This window comes from Sinocyclocheilus rhinocerous, unplaced genomic scaffold (assembly GCF_001515625.1).
Source record: "Sinocyclocheilus rhinocerous isolate Xijiao unplaced genomic scaffold, SAMN03320098_v1.1 scaffold1395, whole genome shotgun sequence".
Taxonomy (NCBI): Eukaryota; Metazoa; Chordata; class Actinopteri; order Cypriniformes; family Cyprinidae; genus Sinocyclocheilus; species Sinocyclocheilus rhinocerous.
The window spans coordinates 103,711-118,387 of NW_015628679.1; the positions used below are offsets into that span (position 1 = coordinate 103,711).

At 41.2% G+C, this 14,677-nt stretch overlaps 2 protein-coding genes across 2 annotated transcripts in view; both read right to left on the reverse strand.

Annotated features, from left to right (window-relative positions):
- LOC107737932 (msx2-interacting protein-like) overlaps positions 1-12,223 on the reverse strand; it is a 28,914-nt gene extending 16,691 nt beyond the window's left edge. The window contains 4 exon segments of the mRNA XM_016549575.1: positions 4,084-4,244; positions 7,287-7,775; positions 9,336-9,656; positions 12,035-12,223. Coding sequence (XP_016405061.1) covers positions 4,084-4,244; positions 7,287-7,775; positions 9,336-9,656; positions 12,035-12,117 — 1,054 coding nt within the window. The 5' untranslated portion in view covers positions 12,118-12,223.
- A 1,572-nt stretch (positions 12,224-13,795) lies between these two features.
- Positions 13,796-14,677, reverse strand: part of LOC107737934 (F-box only protein 42) — a 12,926-nt gene continuing 12,044 nt past the window's right edge. The window contains exon 11 of the mRNA XM_016549577.1: positions 13,796-14,672. Coding sequence (XP_016405063.1) covers positions 14,156-14,672 — 517 coding nt within the window. The 3' untranslated portion in view covers positions 13,796-14,155. The remainder of the gene's footprint in view (positions 14,673-14,677) is intronic.

Sequence of the window (14,677 nt, forward strand, 5' to 3'; positions counted from 1 at the left end):
AATGTTTCTACTGTATCTCTGTCAATCACTCTGATATTTAGTTAAAATCAGTGAATTGACTGAGTGCTGTCTGTCACTGTCTGTAATCAGTTCTGTGAATGACTGTATGGTATGCCACATGCAATGTAATATGTTTTATATTAAATATTACATTTTCAAATGAAAATATCAACATGATCGTTTTATAAAGTATGCATTCATATGTGTTAAGGGCTAGATTTCTGCTGGAGGAAACAGCTGTGGTGTGATGAGCGGTGAACGCAGCGAAAACTGTACAGTAGATGGGAAACAGATTGCTCCTCGTGACCTTTTGTAAACTGTATTTATGAAAAAGAACCATAGCCGTGGGAACATTTTATGTGGGGGGTGCTGGGGGTGGGGCTTGATGTTGCAGGGCGGGGCCATGGTGGGGGGTTTTTGGAAAAATCCTAATATTAAACAGCCCAAACTGAACCAATATATATTTGTGCTTTTGTGATTTTAGTTCAAGAATTTTTTCTTTAATATTTCTATTATTTAAGGGGATTTTACTAGATATTATCAATGCTGATAAGCAAAAGTTTTGGTCAGTGCACTTTGGAGAATTCTCTCAGAAACAACAAAGTGCAGATGAGGCTACAGTGGTTTGAGCGCGTTTGACCAGAGGCTAGAGCGGTAGTAGCACCCTCAGCACCCCTAGTTCCCACGGCCACGCAAAGAACCGCACAGATACAGATATTATAACAATCTATCGATAAACACACCTTGTGTCCTCGGATTCTGTTTGAGTCCGCTCGCGCTGCGCCGCCGTGGTCTGCGGATTGAAGAGCGCGCTGAAAGACGGGGAGGAGACGAAGTCTGCCGCCGTTTTCATAAGAAATTTAAAAGGGACTGACTCTGAGGCGATCATGAGTTTGTGTACAGTTTACGGAGCTAATCGCTATAGCCCCGCTAAAAATGGCCTAGCGACGCCCCATGCTTCTTACAGCCATTTCAGAGAACCAGGACAAATATTTCAATGGATTGCTCAGGCATTTAAGTGGCACCGAAATGAGGCACCGAGATCTGCGCTCGGATTCGGTTCTAGTACATACCGGTTACATCGGTACCGGCACCCAACCCTAAAAACCAGATGGTTCATTGTGGTTTTAAACTATACTTTATGGTCAGAACACGACAAACACTTAACGTTTTTGAATTCTTTACACTTTTCCAGTCATTTTTCCTTAAAATAAATATTAATAATAAATAATAAAATAAATAATAAAAAAATATTTCTTAGTTCTGCATGTTCTAAATGAGTAATATTGTTTCAAATCAAGAAACAGGTTTGTGTTGCCTGAACATAATAATAATTTAAAATTTTGTCTCTTAGAAACACACATTTGATAGTAGTTTGAGTTAAGATGCAGATCTAGATTTATGTTCATGATCAAAATCAGTAATATCTGTAAAAACTGTAGCAACCTCATTTTTATATGGTGAGATTTAATTATTCTGACTCATGCTTCTTACAGCCATTTCAGAGAACCAGGACAAATATTTCAATGGATTGCTCAGGCATTTAAGTGGCACCGAAATGAGGCACCGAGATCTGCGCTCGGATTCGGTTCTAGTACATACCGGTTACATCGGTACCGGCACCCAACCCTAAAAACCAGATGGTTCATTGTGGTTTTAAACTATACTTTATGGTCAGAACACGACAAACACTTAACGTTTTTGAATTCTTTACACTTTTCCAGTCACTTTTCCTTAACAAATAAATATCTTAATAGAAAAATTACATAATAATAATTTAAAATTTTGTCTCTTAGAAACACACATTTGATAGTAGTTTGAGTTAAGATGCAGATCTAGATTTATGTTCATGATCAAAATCAGTAATATCTGTAAAAACTGTAGCAACCTCATTTTTATATGGTGAGATTTAATTATTCTGACTGTTTGAGTTTTTTTTTATTATTATTAACCACTGGTCTTCCATAGTAGCATACATTTAGATCATGATAATCACAGTTAAAACCACATATATAGCACCTCAATAACATGGTAAAAATGTAATATGGTTTTTATATATTTGAATGAAAAACAGTAGTCTAAATACATTTAGTATTAATGCATAAACGCCATAGCTTAATCACAAAAATACTGTAATAATATACCATTACTCCAATACATTTAATACATGTCTACATTAATAATATAACAAAATTCAACAGGAATACCCACAGTTCTGGTTAGTGCTACTACAGTAAATCTATGGTAAATGATGGTGATTTGTAGATGAAAGTCTTCTGACTGTATGGTTGCGCACAGTGTTTGTCAGTGCGGTTTCATCTGTTCCTCGCTGAACTCAAGCGCTTCACACTGGATCTCACAGCGCTGTTTAGCGTCGCGCATCTAGTCTAGTAAGCTAGCTTTAACTTCTGCTTTAAAAGCATTATTTTTGTTTTTAGAGTGTAATGTTACAATGTTAGAATGAAATACGATTTTGCACAAAATATATAAGCTTACACGGTTACATTCACTTTATTAGTTTTCATAGCCTTTAATATGTATTGTTTCGTTGGACAACATTGGGCGGTATGCAAAATATATATTAAATAAAGATTTTAAAAAAACAAAAATCCAGATACAAAAACAGAAATACCGAGATATATACAGTATATCACAAATTGGCCAAAAAATACAGAGATATGAATTTTTGCCCATATCGCCCAGCCCTACTTCTTACACAGACTAAGGCACGCAACATATTATTTTATAGTTTTCCAAGCAGTGATAAAGGCTGTGTCGATTAGCATTACATTATAAATATCCTTTATGATGATGAAAATGATCAAAAGAACTCAGATAAATGATATATTGTCGTAGTCCTGTGTTTACCGTATTGTCCCGAATATAAGACGATATTTTTTTCTTGGAAATACATCTGAAAAAACGCGGTCGTCTTATATTCAGGGTCTAGACTTTGACATGTCAATAATACACCCACAACACTAGGTGGCGCCAAATACGCATAAAACGAGTGTGCCATGAAATACGTAATGTAATGCGTGTTGTAAATATCGCGAGTAAAAACAAAAGAGAAAGAAAACCTTACAGCTGCATGAGGCATGACTGTCACGTTAGCCTGATGGCAACAAACTCCCTTTGTGATTTTAAAACGCAAGACAGTACGCAGATTTGAAGACTACAGTAAGATTTAACTTCTACTCTTAATAAGATTTTGGTAGGCTACTATTAGATGGATAGCCTAAATGTCCTAATTCAGATGGGCTACCTGTTTTTTGTTTTTTTTTCAGATGGGCTACCTTTTTTTTTTTAATTTTATGGTATATCAAAAAGTGTATATTTTTTAAATGTGATTGTTGGTACATTTTACCAGTTTTTACCATACTTTCAAAACAAAAATAAAAATAGGAAAAATATGCAATATGAAAATAATTGAAGACAAAATGTGTTTTACTGAGAAAAAACAAGATTTGTTTTTTAAAAAGCCTTTTTCCAAAAGGTACATCTGGAAAAAGTGGGGGTCGTCTTATAATCAGGGTCGTCTTATATTCGGGCCAATACGGTACAAAACGATGGTGTCTCTTCAAAAGACCACTCTATTCACATGGATTGTTTTTTGATTTAATAGCTTTATAAAATGTTGAAGCATCAGTTTTGGGCAACTTTCAATGGAAGGATAGAAATCTCTCAGATTTGATTAAAAATATCTTACTTTGTGTTCTGAAAATGAAAAAAATTATTATGGGTTTGGAACAACATGAGATGACAGAATTTTTATTTTGGGCTGAGCTAACCCTTTAAGGAATCCAACAACCTACATGTCTACATTTTTCCAAATATCTGTACATGAGGAGACTCTCAATCATTGGGACTCGAAGGGAACTAGTTTGTCTATGTTTCCACCAATTTCTATGAGGCTGGCCATCCTAATTCTTCAGATGTCAAACCCGTAATCATGCTTCCCATCACCAACAACAAATGAGCAAACTATGAACAGAGCACCAATAATGCCTGACTGTTTTGTCGTGGACTGAGCTTCTGTGAAATGAGACTGAAACACGTCTGCGGCGAGCAGTGAGCGGTCACCTGTGGATCGCGTCGGGAGGTTCTGGACTCTGATGCCGAAGCTCCTCCGCGGCTCGTCGGAGTCCAGCGCGAGCACAGGAGGAGCCGGAGGAGCGTGTGTGGCCGTCGACTGCACCGAGCGCGCTCGCGACCCTTCACTGGAGCTGCTGTTCGAATCACTGCTGAAAGAAAACAAGACAAGAACCCGGTTCAGAGAAACCCACCGCAGCAGATACGCCATGAACCGAAGACACCCACTAACAGTGGACAACAAACAAACCCAATGCTATCTAGAGAGATGTCCATTTAGAACGAATGTGTGCTTTTACACATACTGAAGTGTTGACTGTATTCAAAACATATTGTTTTGTAATGTATGGGATTTAAGTGTATGACTACAAACTGACATTATAACATTATACAGTGACCTCCACTAATATTGGCACCCTTGCAGGGCTCCAGACTGCGACCATTTTTCTGCCTGTGCGACTAGATTTTGTGTGCGGTCGCACTGGCGCGACCACCGCGTTGTTAAACTCATAAGCGCTGCATTTCTGTTGCATATGAGAAACATCAAACAGCAAACGAAACTGAAAGCATAACGAAACTGCGCTACTTGTTTGAGCTGCGCAGCGCTTCGAGTGTAGAGCCTGGTTTATACTCGCCGCGTCACGAGCGCGCAGCAAAAATTACGCGAATACGGAGGAAAACGATGGATGGGTTTCAAGCTAAAGTAAAGTAAAGACGGCTTCTTAAACCAGAGAAGGTGAACATGTTGGTATTCTTGTGGGGGGAAAAACATGCAGCGCTGTCACTGACAGCATGTTCAGTTTTACTTTTCTTTTTGTTTCAGTTTTGAAAAGCTGTTATCTTTGCTGTTTACCTCACGTTACGCTATGGAGGCTCTCTTTTATTTATTTATTTTTTATTTGATTCCTCAGTGTTTGCTAAACGTTCTGTAATTTATTAGTCTGTATATAATACAGTATGCCATGACTCATCTTATTCGTTTCTGTTAAAGTGCCCCTATTATGGATTTCTGAAAATGACCTTTCATGCAGTGTGTAACACGGCTCTAAGTGAATGAAAACATCCTGCAAAGTTTTAAATCTGAAAGCGCACCGTATATAAAGTTATTATCTCTCAAAAGAAAGAGTCGACTCTGAGTCACTGAAACGAGTCTTTAAAACAAATCTTTAGCCGTTTCACGTTGACGTCAACATGAAACATTAGCATATTTATGCCCGCCCACTTGTTGCATGTGCAGACCCGGGAAAACCTGGTGGGCGCTCCATCTAGCTAACTTAGCTACTTAATAACAGTGGTGGAAGTATTATTCAGATCATCTACTCAAGTAAAGTACTAATACCACACTGTAAAAGTAAAAGTATGAACTATCTGCAAAATGTACTTAAACTATTTATTACTCTGCATGCAAAGAACAAGTTTCATGTTTTATTTTGAAAAGAGAATCCAAGTATAAAATGACAGTAACATTATAAGTGTACTCCATAGAATACTACATTTTTTACATAATAATATTATTCAGTTGACTAAATATCCTACAGAATATTATCCCAGGTTTAAAAATAAATAAATAAATAAATACCATAATGTACTTGAAGTGCTCTATTTTCACGCACTAATTTTGTACTTAATATACCAAAAATTATTCTTTAATACTTCTTAAGATAAACTAAAGTGTGCTCAACCGTGCTACTCTGGGACACCATGAATATAAACCAAAATGTGCTTTTAACACACTATCTCTGTATTTAAACATGTATTTAGTCACCACTTGTAGTACAACATCTTTCACACACTAGTACACTCAAGTGGTGACTAAATACATTTATTAAATACAGAGATGTATGTTAACACTAGCACTACTGGAATAGAATGGCCATAGCGGTCATTCTGATCGTTCATACTAGACTGAACTGAATGACATTTTTGTCCTATCATATTTATATTCGAAGCTTCTTTCGAGGTTTTACAATGAAGCTATGAATGTCTGTCATCATAGTTTATGACGTAATCGTCCTAAAAATACAATATTTTTTGTAATATATAATTGTGTAAGAGCTACGTAGACCGCTCCTGAATGTGCGTGCCTCGTTTGTGTCCGGCAAGCGGTAGAGCAAAAGTTTTTCACCGCAGTGAAAATGTTGTATTTGAAAGTCTAAACGCCAACAAATATGAACCGAAGCAGAATATTTCTGTAGATAAAACATGTTGTGAATTTTGGAAATGATTACATACATCTTTTTTCAATACGTTTTTACTTTTGAACTTTACAACGCTCTGGAGTTATTGGAGATGTTTGGATCAGATGAATCAGAAACAATTCTATGCAGCCACCACTGGAATCGTGATCCATGAATAAATGGATCTGTTATGATAGCATAGGTAATAATAAACATCGTCACTGTCGCTAAAACAAAGCCTAAGTTTGTTTTATTTCACAATATCAGTCTTGTCAGGGCTAAAATAAACCATGCATTAGCTATAGCATTACACTAGCATAAAAATAATAATAGCCATTATTATTATTATGATGGCTATTTTGTCATAACATTGAAGTAGGCTATTATTGATAACATACCTGCGTGGCAGATTGAATGACAGCAGCTGTTGTATTGGAGGCGTCCACCCGGCTTTTTTACAAACGGGAATTTTAGCATAGTAATAGAATATAAAAACAACTAGAACAAAAGTTGCTAGGTAACAGTGACCTGCATCTTGAACCGCGGGAAAAGAATCGCAAAAGCAGAAATTACGTGCCGTCTGTAATGCGAACAGTCAATTTGACCGCTTTGGCCATTCAAGGTAGAAACTTTTGTGAACTCTTTTGTGTTTTGTAATTTTAATAAAATAATGTCATAATAAAATATAAACACATTTAGGAAAAGTCAGGGTATTATAGTTGTATGGGCTTTATTTCAACAAAGTTATTACATTTTAAAATTTAAAAACAGTCAAAATGACTGCCTTGGTAGTTCTAGTGTTAAAAGCACATTTTGGTTCATATTCACCGTGTCCCAGAGTAGCACGGTTGAGTACACTTTAGTTTATCTTAAGAAGTACTAAAGAATCATTTTTAGTATATTAAGTACAAAATTAGTGCATGAAAATAGAGCACTTCAAGTACATTATGGAAGTGTGATTTTTTTTAACCTGGGATAACAAAAACCCAAATCTGGTTAAAAATGAGTGTACAATACCTGCCGCTGCCGGTGCTGCTGGTGCTGCTGACCGAATCGGAGCTGGAAGACGGGCTGCGCGAGCATGACCGCGGGCCCCGGCCGGGCGACACAGGGGCTCTTTTGGGCGAGTGGGCGGCTTTAGGAGTCTGTCCTGCACTCCTCTGGGGCGACGGCTGCCGTGACTGTGAAGAGTGCGAGGACCGGCTCCGCCGATGGTGGTACGTCCGGTCTGTGCGGCGGCCCCTGTCGTCACGGTACGGGTCGCGCCGAGCCGAGCTGGAGATGGTGAAAGGGTCACGAATCCGAGACTCGAAGTGTGACTCCGGCGCGTCGAAGCCACCGCTGATAGCACTGGCAGCCGGGCTTGAGCTCACCCCGGAGGTGAACATCGCGCGGTCCCGGTAATACTCCGTGTTGTAGTGCCGCGGCCGGTCGAAGGAGCCGCTGCGCTCGTGGTGTCCATACGGACTGTGATCGTACGCTCGCTCCCGACTGTCCGAGCCGCTGCTGTGAGAGAGACAGAAAGAGACACAACAGAAAAGGGAACATACACACTTAGAATCGGACCGGATCCATGGCAAACGCCTAACACAGGAACTCAAGTACACCTCGTCATCCAAAACCTAGCGGGCCAGGTTGCGGAGCCACAATTTAACGAGCGAAATCACAAGCACGCGTCTGGTAGACTGAACTTGGCTGAGGCTCTAACGCGCTTCTAAACGAATCATGCAGTGATTCGCTGAACGTTTAACTCTGGACGAATGAACCATGCTGGCTATCTGGCTCTGAACACTGGAGGGGAAATCAGACAGAAGAGCGGAAACACTCGGACAGAGGGGTTAATAATAGCACAAGGCTCTAGGGTTAGTGAAGAACAGGGGTTAAGAGACAGGGTGCATGTCTAGGTTAGAGAGAGAAAGCACAGAGAGGCGTAAGGCAGGGCAATACCAACCTTTTCAGAGCAGTAACTGACCCTAAATATTCCCAATACAATACAGGAGGAATTTTGTGTGAGCCAAAAACAGCGATGGCGTAAGGGGGAAAAACACGGCGATACAGTCCCACTAAGCAAAAAGGTTCTTCGTCCAAAGAGGGTCGCGTCAGCGTCAGGCCATCCATCACAAGGCACTACAGGAGACTTCAGGAAAAACAGTCTAGAAAAATGGAACATATTCCAAAAAGAATGTTCCAAAAGGAATAAAACAAAGCTGTCCACCGGTGGAATAATCCGAACGACAAAAACACAGCTCTGCGGGACGAAAAAAACAAAAACGTAATTCCAGCACATTATGACGTCTACCGTAGATCCACTGGAGATCAGGTAATCCAGCAAAGATCTACACCTATACATCCAACATGAGGTTAGATCCGTGGGAATCTTCCCGTGACGACGTCTTCTGGTCTTCGAGGCTTCGTAAAGGTATCCAAGCGCGGGCGTCACGTGGTCTCTAAGAATGACGTGCGGTGACAAGGAGGATGGAGATGATGAACCCTGACACACTTACTCCTTGCTCCAGCGGCGCGTGACTCCGCTCCTAAATCCACGGCAGTGATACACATCCACGGCATGACAGACAGTTAGCACAATGACCAAATGGGTGATGGGATAGTCGTGCAAGGCAAATGAGAAGGGACAAAAAGCGTTGCGACAACTCGTAACTACGTTCCGGTTAAAAACCTTGCGTTTAATCCGTCATCGGCACATACTTCCAAAGAGCGCTGTTCCAAGGCGGCGGGGTAATATCCGAGATTCGTCGAACGCCTAATATCCAAACTCACCCGTTACGTCTCCGCCAGCCATCGTAATATCCAAACCGACCGGGATATTCTCCACGTGGGTAATATCCAACTCAGACGAAGGCTATGGCTCACACAGTAATCCCACACCAATCTAATCCACTCATTCTTACACGACAGACAAGGATTAATAATTCCGTGTGCAGGAAGTCAGGCCTCAGAACGGAGAGGGATCCCTAGAATCTGGTCTATTGTGTTTAACCCAACCTGAACCCCTGTATCTGACACCACAGTCCCCCTGTAGTGCAGAGGGAGCCTGTGTCCACTTACCCGTCTAGTCTGCGTTCATAGCGCCCCTCTCTGGTGTGGAGAGACACCGGGGGCCCGTACACCGGCCCCACGGCGCTCCTCGAGAACCCTGCAACCTCCCTTCCGTGACTGCTAGAGGGGGTGGGGTCCTCCAGACCGCGTACGGCACTGGGAACTGAACCCGGCTCATTGTAATCTGTGCGAAGGTCCCTGTCCCCCATTTTGTTGACGGCATTGTGCGCCTTCTGGGCGCTTTTGATGTCTACGAAATCCACGAAGGCCGCCACGCCGCCCTCGGAGCCGCGCTTGCGCAGGACCTTGACGCTCTCCACCCGGCCATACCTGTGAAGAAGAAGAAACCAGGCGCTGTAAAGGTCATGTGATCGTCGGCCACATTACAGGTCAACACAGGGCTGCGCGATTAATCAAATGCGTATCATGCGTACCTTGTCACTAAAGACGGTTCTGTGATTAGTAGTAAATCTCCATCACGTGCGTTTTTACTTCAAACTCACTTCATAACGTCAGTCGAGTATTTGAAATAAATCCTTCTGTGAGATGATGTGGCTTCTTACACAGAATAAGACACGCAACATATTTCATAACATTCTAAGCAGCAATAAAGGCATTGCATTATTATATACTTTATTATAATAAACATAATAAGAAGAAGAACTCAGATAAACCATATATTGTCATAGTCGTCTTCACTGATGAGATGCGCATGACTATCACAACTTTTGCCTAATCGTGATTGCGAATTCATTTCGATTTATCGTGCAGCCCTAGGTCAACCTGAGAGGAAGTGTGGTGTTTTTTAAATGTCAAAATTAACTTTCTGAACTTTTAAGCCCCATTCACACCAAGAGCGATAACTATAAAGATAACGATATTAGCGTCTACACCAGAGGACGATATCGTCTGTTTATTCTAAGCGCACACGCATCTGCCACTTTAAATTCTCCAGCTCGTTACAGCAGGATGGATTCTGATTGGCTGTCAATGTTTTTATCGTTCATCAGCTGGAAAAAAAATCGCTCTGAAAGTGATTCCAAAGATATCGTTTCTCTTTGTCTTTATCGTTATAGCTGTGGTGTGGACTCTGCTATTCTTTAATATTGAGAAAAATTTTTAGAACTGTATCTTTATAGTTATCGTGCTTGGTGTGAACGGGCCTTTTGACCTTATGTTTGTTTAACAGCTGACAATGACATTAGGTGCGTCCCAAATCACGTACTTATGCACTATTCTATGACGTTTTGTGGTATAGTGCGAGTAGTGCATTCACACTGAAAATTACAAAAATAAAAAGTGCACTTATATAACCGAAAAAACTAAGTGTGGAATGTTGGACACTTGATGCACTCAACTGTTGCAGCTTTAATTACATAGCGAAGGGGGCGGAGCTATCAGACTCCAAGTATGAATGACCAAATATCCTTATATAATTTATACACTACATGGTTCAGTATATAGTGCATAAGTACATGCCGAATAAGTGCATAGTGCATCAATAGGGATGCAGTTTATGTTTACATGGACATCAGTAATCTAATTATTTACCTTATTCTGAATAAGACAATATTATGATTAAGGTGTTGACATGAGTTGCTTTTAGAACAATCCTTTCATGTTCCTGTTTTACATGTTACAGTACACAGATCTATTAATGGCACACGTCAGTACATCCCCACGCCACGCGACGTCCCCTCCACAGTTTCACGTATCAGCATAGTTTGTCTTTGTTATTGTGCCATGTACAGTTTTGGGTGTTTCATTTTTAATTTTAGGACAGCTTCAAGTGCAGTTAACTCTTTGGCATGCTATACGTGCCAACAGATGACGGCGTTTCTCTTTTGCTTGCCGTTATGTGTATCCTGCGGCGAAAGGTTCTACACGATGGTAATAATGTGATTAAGGTGAGTACATGTCTGTACTGCGCTACGATAATGTGACTAAAATAGGAATACTCCACATGTCTTAATTCGATTTGTGTTTACTTACTTACGGATTAAAGTAATCAAAACTCTGTTTACATAGTAGATTCTTAAACTTAGTAGTATTGTCTTAACCGTGTGGAATATTGTTGTCCGTGTAAACGTACTCACTCTCACCAGCGTGATTCGACGCTCTCCGCAGCCCGGTCACACTACGATCGCAAAGCGATTTCACAACATTTTAGCGTTTTCCCACAGTACACTAATTCAGTTCACTCAACTGAAATGGAAGTCCAGAACTTCGTTTTACTTCAGGAAAACAGCGGTTATTGTGTTACACGCAACGGCAGATTCTCGATCGACTTTCTGTTTCTTCGGACGGAATCGGTTCCCGCTGCTAAGCCGGCTCAGCGTTAGCAGCGAGCTAACCGCTAACACGGACACAAACACTCGCCGTTCTCCGAACGAAACCGCGATTTATGCGACTTTTCCCGAGGCGTGACCCAAACACGGACGGTTTCTGTGAGAATTAGCACAGATTCCACACATCCATCTGCAAACCGTTAACTAGTCAGCAGCCAAGCTAACTGCTTAACTTGATCACGTTCGCGAACTAGTCTGAGATGGATTCGCTTTGTTTTTGAATTCCACGTTAAATCGCGTCTGCGGCTCGTTCCGGTGTTTTAAACGGCTCTCGTCGGCGTTTCGTCGCTGGTTGTCCGCCATCGCGCGCTGAGGCGGGTTGTGTCCGCGCCAGGCCGCGTCGCTGCTTGTGTAACTCACCGTTTAAAATGCTCAACAATCTTCTCCTCGCGAACATGTTCGGGTAAATTTCCCACCCAGAGGTGTCTGGTCTCCCGAACCATCCTGCGTCGTCCGCGTCCCGTTCATGCACATATATGCGCCCTCGCGTCGCGTCGTGTAATCTCCGCGCGTGAGGTAAAGTCCGCTGCTAGCGCGCGAGGAGGAAGATCTCGCGGCCCTGCGTGCGCACGAGCGGGAGCCGTAACTGTGACGTCAGAACTCTGGCTAGTAACGGATTACGTGTAACCCGATTCCAACAATTAAGTACTTGTAATTAGAGTAGATTACATTTTAATCCTCATATGAGGAGGGCATGTATGAAGTCGATGTCCTGTTTCGTAACAGAAAGTCATATTTTTATTTGAAACTCCATAACATTTTCCTGAGATGTTGATTTATGGCAAACAGTTTAAAAACGAGTCAGATTTAAATGATAATTATAAAATATTATCATATTTCCATAAGAGTGTTACATTTGATCACTAAATTAGTAAATATTTTAATAATGAAGCATCACATTTGCATGTTCAGGGTTCTCTGACGTGGGTTAATGGTCACATGACATGCAGCTAAACATACAATATTTCATGTTTTCAGTAAGGGTTTTATTTTGATTCATTGTTATTTTAAAATTATTTACCTTAATTTTACATTTTTATGATTTAATTAATTATTGGCTTTTCATTAAACTCGCGAACCCCCTGCAGTTTCACGAACCCCAGTTTGGGAAGCCTTGATGTAATGTAATGTAATGTCTAATGCAATGTACAATGAATGGAATACATTTTCTTACTCTTTGCATTTTTATATCAATATGGTACAAGAAAAAATAAATACGGAAAAATTCCTATTCCTTATACAGTATATCGTGCCCTATTTTTACAGATTTTTGTTGGGGTGTATAGAATCACTACATATTGTGCATCATAAACCAAGTGCATACTACACTGTAAAAAATTACCGTGAATTTAACAGTAAAAGACTGTAAAAATGCTACGGTAAAAACCGGTTAAATGGTTAATGGTAAGTTCCCCTACTATGTGCGGTGAAAAACTGTATTGAACATTACATGTCATTTTACGGTAGTATACCGTTTTTGGAAAGTGAAAAAGAACGTATAATTTACAGCGAATAACCGTAAATTGACATTTCAAATTTGATGTTTTTTTGTTGAAATATCAGTGTATACACATTATCAGTGTATTACAGAAGTACAAAACAGATTTCAGTACTTCAATAGGTTGGTATATTAACATTATATCAGTTAATGAAATTACGGTATTTAAATGTAAATTTAAGTTAAAACCGTAAAACCTAAAATGTTGCTACCATATTTTTTTACGGTAAAATTCTGGCAACCACAGCTGCTGTTTTTTTACTGTAAATTTGACAGAATTGTTTTACAGTGTAGTTGGACTGATATCTTACTGCACACACACACACACACACACACACACACTCAGTTTTGATGTCTTTTGCATTTCTGATTTACATATCTTAATTAACTTTTTGCACAATTCAGACTTCACATTTTCACAATTTAGATTTTTTTTTTCAATTTTGACTTACCGCAATTCTGACTTTACATCCTGCAATTATAACAGCTTTTAAATGTATAAACCTAAAATAAAACAATAATGAGGTTAAAATGTAGCATGAAGAGCAGGTCAGGTGACGTCGTAAATAACCGCACTGCTTTATTCTGTTAGTCAAGATCATAAAAACACACGCAACATTATCTCAGAGAATTAAGACATGGAGAACTTTATTTCTGTTTACAAGCCACAGTCTCACTCCCTCAACAGCACAATCACTCACACACACGCGTTTAATGTAAACATTGCAGGCCGAAAGAGCGGTAAAAAAGGTCCATTTCATCAGTTCCTCCTTCAATCGTCTGTATCCTTCAGCGTTTCTGAGGGTGAGATGCGACAGAAACAATAAAGCATTCCCTTCTAGAGTTCTCTCTCGCAGAGCACATAGCAAAAACATCATCCGCTCGCTCAGAAACTGAAACCACAACTATGTTTGAGTGTCCTTTATATGTGTCGAGCTGTATTTTAAGGTAAGTTAGTGTAAGGGCAGCAGTCGTCTCCGTGTTTACCTCTTGGCGCGGACGAAGTACAAGGCGTTGGTTTTGGGGTAATATTTCACGTTCTGCTTTTTGTCCATCAGGCCGCCGAAGATGATGAGCTCGCCGCGGCCCTGAACCACCGTGTGCAGGCTGGTCTCGGGCGGCCCGGTGATGGCGCTGGGCGCTCCGCCGCTCCCGTACGCCCGCCACGACACCACGCCGCCCGACTTGGCACGAGAAATGTCGAGCACGTACATCTGCATGGGCTTGCAGTTGAGCGACTGGTAGAGCGGCTTGCCCACGTTCAGGCTCTGCGGCGGGTGGTGGGCGAGGCGGCGGGCGATGGGCGGGATGGAGTGTGCGTCGGCGGCCTGCGGAGGGCTGGAGGAGGCGGGAGGCGTGCCGGCGGATGCGCCCGGCTGGGACAGCGAGGAAGAGGACGGCAGCGAGGAGGAAGCTTTGACGGCCTCCAGACCGCGGCGCAGAGCGGCGGGAGAAACGGCACCCGGGGGGGTGTGCGGCGAGCTGGCCTGCGGAGGCGTGTGCAG